The 6,000-nt window shown below is 47.4% G+C and overlaps 1 protein-coding gene across 1 annotated transcript in view; it reads right to left on the bottom strand.

Moving 5' to 3' along the window:
• Positions 1-435: 435 nt before the first annotated feature.
• VSTM5 (V-set and transmembrane domain containing 5) overlaps positions 436-6,000 on the bottom strand; it is a 28,536-nt gene continuing 22,971 nt past the window's right edge. Inside the window, 4 exon segments of the mRNA XM_040977137.1 lie at positions 436-940; positions 1,061-1,201; positions 1,307-1,348; positions 1,351-1,632. Coding sequence (XP_040833071.1) covers positions 897-940; positions 1,061-1,201; positions 1,307-1,348; positions 1,351-1,632 — 509 coding nt within the window. The 3' untranslated portion in view covers positions 436-896.

Below are 6,000 nucleotides of genomic sequence, written 5' to 3'. Positions count from 1 at the left end.
TACTCAGTTAATGTAGCCCTTTCCAGATCGCTGAAAAATGTCCATGCTTTCCTTTCCCCCCGCCCCATGCTTTTCTTAAATTGCTCCATGAACTCCATGCATGTTGTGAGCTTTTCTTGATACACTATGAGGTAGGCAAAGGCCAGGTGGGACAGGGCAGAGGCCTGACAGGAGACACAGTCTGTGACTGTGCCCACCATGCCCACAGAGGTGCCCACCATGCAGGGGCCACTTTCACACTGAGTGTATCACTACGCTTGTCAGGAGGCCAGGTGCTACCTGTAGTGGCTAGAGGTCATTTGCGTCATGCTGGCCTACACCTGGGCAGGAGGAGGGAGAAAGCCAATGTTGAAGTGGAGAAAATGTATTTTTCTCCCCTATCACTTGTATCCAGTGAGTTACTCTCCCTAAAATTTTATGTGTCTCCTGTGAGAGCCTCATGACAGCTCCCACAGCAGTGCTATTTGGACCCAAGGTGGGGGGCTGGAGGGTACAGCAGTGTGCCGGATGCTAAGACCCAACCTGTTCTGATGAGGCTGCACTCACGCCTCTTGAAATACTCTGGTCTCTGGAACAGGGACTCCTCCCGCAGGTGTCACAAATGAGTGTCTTCAACAAGCAGCCAGTGCCTGCACCATGCAGTTTGTTCTGGGTCAGCATGACCCTGACGCTGAGCAAAGCTCCCACTTTTCACCGTAAACTCGGTGCAAGTCCTACGACTGTGTCCGTCCAACCTATGCAGTCTGTTCTGTGAACTTGGCAGCTTTCCCATCAGGAATGGCTGCTGTGGCAGGTCCATGGGAGGCTGTAGAGGGGACTGGCTGTGTTTGTGTCTTTTTTTTTGGAAAATGGTGTTTTCCTCTTGAGGTAGGAATGTCATTGAGTCCAGCCTCTGGCTAACACTCAATATCTTGCAGTTCAATCTCTTCTGTTGTGCTTTCTGCAAAGCAAAACATAAGTTAATGAGCTTCTTGGTGGTTTCTTGATGAGAACGAGATAACACGCTCCACCTGTGGCCTCAAAACCAGGACTGGATTAGGGCAAAGCCTAGGGAAGTTACCTTTGAGTTTGTGTCTTCTCTTCCTCTGGAATTTATATGCACACCTATTACAAACCCACATGAGGCTGATTAACACTGCGGCCACAGTAATGAGAAATGCGACGAAGACGGCAACAAAGTGGAGGTCTTCGTACAGGATCTCTGTGTTGGGGAGGGGGTGAGAATGTGTCTTAATATCATGAAGTTGGCCTCCCACACCCTGGCAGTTCACACCCTGGGGTGGCCAGGCCCTTGGGGCCATCTTACCAGACACGTGCAGCACAATGGTGCCGAACTGGCTGCTCCCGGGTGCTCCGTCACCGTGATGATGTAGTAGCCGGAGTCCCTGACGCCCACACTGAAGAGCTGGATGGAGCCGTTGTCGAAAGTGCAGACTCGGTCCCTGTGGCTCTGGGAGACATTGGCCTGCGTCCCTGGCTTCCACTCCACGATCTTCTGCACTCCCCAGCTGGACGTATACCTCCATTCGATGGTGGGCACGCCGTGACAGGAGTATTCAACTGAGAGCAGGATGTCCTCTTGGACGGTGGCATTGATGGTGGACTGGGGGATGTACAGCGACACTCCGCGACCTGCAAGATGGAGTGGGACCTGTACGGACACTGAAGGTAACTGCCAAAGCGCACTTACTGATCTCACAGGCAAAGACGCAGGTTGCCTGGAGCCTGTACTGTATTAGGGAGGTATGCAAGGGTTTAATAAGCAAGCAAAGGAGATATTTTAAGATAACCTAAGAGTTTTAAAGATAATAAATAACCCAGAGTGAAAGGGATCGGTTGGAGGGGGGAGGTGAAAGGAGATGGTACAGAACATTAGATACAAAGGGATGGTCAGACAATGACCTTTAACATGAGACCTGAAAGACAAGGAGCAGGTGGTGGCAGTGGGGAGGAGTGTCTGACAGAGGGAAGGACAGATGCAGAGCCTGGGTCATGACACTGAACATGGATGTGTCTGAAGGCCAGAAAGGCAGGCAGTGGGCTTTGTATCCTGATGACTGGCAGTGCTGGGCTCCAACATGGCTTTGGAAGGGTGGCTGTTGACAGAAAGACCAAGTCATGACGAGGGTGTTGAGACATTCAGTCTCACCCCCTGCTCTCTGGGTAGGGGTAGGGGCATGGGAGGGAGAGACTGAAGGTTGTGCTGATCACCAGTGACCAGTGTAATAAAGCTCCCATAAAAACCAAAATGGACAGGGTTCAAGTGCTTCTGCACTTCTGAGTATGTGGAGATAACTGCAAGGTGCAGTACCCCCAGGGAGGCCACGGAGGCCCCTGCCCCATACCTCACCCTGGGTGTCTCTTCCCTCTAGCAGTCAATCCACAGTCTCCATTATAGCCTTTGTTCAAAACAAAACGGGTGCATGTGTAACCACTAGCAGACTAATTGAACCTGAAGAATGGACCCAGGAATCCTGATTAAATGGCTGGATGGCCAGAAGTGTAAGTCACAACCTGGGTTTCACATTTGGCAACTTAAACGGGAGGCAGCCTGGAGGACTGAGCCCTCATCCTGGGTGCTCCTGTAGGCAGCATGAGAACTGCAGTGAGCTACACCCCACTGGTGGCCGCTGCATGACCTCGCAGCAGAGTGCTGTGCTGCACGCGAGAGGAGCAAAGCTGTGGTGTCCTCTCCAGACTCCTTAGCTGAGTGCTGCTTCTGTTGATGTCAGAGTTGAAAGACAAACACAGTTAACATTCATTTACCTCTGGCAGATTGTCAATACTTTCCCGGCTTGCTGCTGGTTTCTCATATTTTATTTGTTTATTTTTCTTTGAAAGGCAGAAAGAGATCTTTTATTATTATTTTAGTATTTTCCGTGAGAGTGTTTTGTAAGGATTCCAACCTTGGCCTCCCCTTTCTCCTTCCCCCTCTACCCTTCCCACTACTTCCTCCACATTATAGTATAGCCCTTTAGTTACAAATCTGACATTTTGCCATTGAAGTGCATCATGGTGTTGTAGGTACAGACAATGGTAGAAAATCTGGTAAGACAGATCTTGCATGTGACAGCTCACTCCCTCAATGTGCTCAACAGCCAGGGCTGGGCCAGGCCAAAATAGGATCCCAGAATTCAATCAGGGTCTCCCGCATGGATGATGAGGACCCAGGTACTTAAGCCATCACCACGGCCTCCAAGGGTGAGCATTTGCAGAAATCTGGGAAAGAAGCAAAGTAGCCAAGACACCAGGCACTCCAGTGACTATGCCACTATACCACTCATTTGAAAGAGTAACAGAGAAAGAGAAAGGGATCTTCCTTCTGCTGGTTCACTCCCCAAATGGCCACAATATCCAGATCTGACCTAGGCTGGGAATTTCATCCTGGTCTGGTTCCCCACAATGTTGGCAAGGGCTCAAGCACTTGGGCCATCTTCTGATGCCTTTGAGGTTTAATTCATTATATGCAACAATGCCACACCCCCCCTTCCATGAAATATTTCCTTTTTTCTAAGCCTTTTGATGAAAGTAACTTGCAGATATCCTGGCATGTAAGAACAAACCATTCTCTAACAAGTCAAGAACATAATTATCCATCCAAGAAACTTAATGACTGATGTGATACTATTTCCCAGGACACAGTATATATTCCAACTTCTCTTAATTGTCCTCAAAATGACCTTTCTAACTGCTTTTCTGTTTAGTGCAGAATCCAGTCATGATCTAATCACTTGCTTTGGTTGTTATGTTTTATTAATCATGAATCTTGTAAAAATTCCCTACCTTTTTTTTTTTTTTTTGCCTGGGGTGGGCTTTCATGATATTACCATTTTTTTAAAGATTTATTTATTTTTATTGGAAAGCCAGATATACAGAGAGGAGGAGAGACAGAAAGGACGATCTTCTGTCCTTTGGTTCTCTCCCCAATTGGCCGCAATGGCCAGAGTTGCGCTGATCCGAAGCCAGGAGCCTGGATCCTCCTCTGGGTTTCCCATGCAGGCAGGCACAGAGTCCCAAGGCCCTGGGCCATCCTCGACAGCCTTCACAGGCCACAAGCAGGGAGCTGGATGGGAAGTGGGGTTGCTGGAATTAGAACTGGTGCCCATATGGGATCCTGGCACGTGCAAGGTGAGGATTTTAGCTGCTAGGCTACAGCGCTGAGTCTGATATTACCATTTTATACAATCTGGAATAGTTGTAGAATTTATGTAGAATAAATATTGCAGATTTACTGTTTTAGAATAAAGAAAACACTGTAAAAGTGATGTATTCATGTTGCATTACTTTAGGAGCAAAATTCTGCGAGCTCGTCCCATTGCTGGGGAAGCTAAGCTCCAATCACTTCATTGATATAGAACCCTCTCTCCTTTGCTAGCCTTGTAACTGATGAGTCATGCACGGGATGATTACGTGGAGACCATGTGACTCCCCTGCCATCTCACACCAGTGCATGCACATCCTCTGAGGAGCCTCACCTCTATTAGTTATTTAGCAGGCAGCCGTTAAATGGTGATTTTTCAACTTTACTATTCTTCCAAATTTATTCACTGGCATTCTTCTGTAAAGAAGAGCTTTTCCAAGCCAGTGCTGTGGTGCAGTGCACTAAGCAGCCCCTGCCAACACCCCATAGCAGTGCTGGTTTGAGTACCGGCTGCTCCAATTCTGAGGCAGCTTCCTGTTAACGCACCTTGGAAAGCAGCAGCAGGTGGCCCCGATACTCGAGTTCCTGCTCCAACATGGGAGACCTGGGTGGAGTTCCAGGGTCCTGCTTTGACTTTGCTCAGCCCTGGCCACTGCAGCTATTGGGGGAATGTACCAACAGAGGGTAGGCATTCTTTCTCTATCTTTCTCTGTTTTTCTTCCTTTTGAAAAACAAAAAAAAAGTCTTAGCAAAAATATATTCAAAGAATTAAAAAGAATTTTCAGCCAAGATTCTGACTTCCCTTTAAAACAATAAAGAGCTGTCTTCACGCACTCTCCTCTTTGGTTTTCTTCGTGTTTCTGTGAACTCATAGATTTTTAAAGAGGGCATCATATTCTTTATCATCATTGTCATTTCTCTTGCTATTTTATCCTTCACTCAGCCCATGGGTACCCCTTCAGGGCATTTGTGCATTCTTTGAAATGTTCCTGTTTATTTTTCTTTAAGTATTTAGTTTTAACTTCTCAAAAGAGAGAGACAACTTTTATTTTCTTTTTCACTCTGAAAATGCCCGCAACATCCAAGTCTGCAGCACACTGAAGACAAGAGGCCCGAATTCCACGAGGTTCCATTTGGCACCGGATACAGGATGCCTACCTACCCATTGGTTTTCTTTTTTTTTTTTTTATCTTAATTTATTTTTTATTTTGACATTCTTTACATAGTTAATTAGGGTAAGAAGGTTCAAGGGCTACATGAAAGTGGATAATACTAGTATGTTTTCCATATTGTTACCTTCATGTTTAAAGGGGGTTATTTAAGGGAGAAGCCCCACCCAATTTCCCACCCTCCCCAGGTCCCGGACGTAGGGCATGCTCTGAGGTTCTTGCTCAAGTGGTTTTGATGGTTCACCAGATATAAATTGCTGCCAATCTTGCCACTCCAAGCACTATGAGGTCTTTGAAGAATCCACTGATTGACATAGTCCATCATAGCTGAGATGGTTGGTTGACCCATTCTGTCTTCTCTCTTTTCTTCGTTAGGGTTCTGAGTCCAGCATTTAGATTAGGAAGATCTCCAAAGAGACTTCTTGTATGTGCTAACAAGTACAGGGCCTGGCACCGTCCATCGCTCCAATCAGCTGGTGGTTGCAGTTGCTGGGTTGGTTCTGTTTTCACTCCCGACTTCCACTGGAACCAATGGGTGTTGCAGTCCAGCCTAGTTCTGCCCAGCACATACTTGGCCCTCACATAAACCAGCGGGAGCTGCAGCCTAGGTTGGAGCGACCCACAATAACCCCCGCCAGGCCCACCCCCTACCCTGGTTTTCCAGTAAGTGTAGCAGTAATCCAGTCTGTC

Source organism: Ochotona curzoniae, unplaced genomic scaffold (assembly GCF_017591425.1).
Source record: "Ochotona curzoniae isolate NIBS_2020 unplaced genomic scaffold, NIBS_Ocur_1.0 contig_2723, whole genome shotgun sequence".
Lineage (NCBI taxonomy): Eukaryota > Metazoa > Chordata > Mammalia > Lagomorpha > Ochotonidae > Ochotona > Ochotona curzoniae.
The sequence above is the reverse complement of the archived record's forward strand: the minus strand, read 5'-3'. Positions and strand labels throughout refer to the sequence as shown.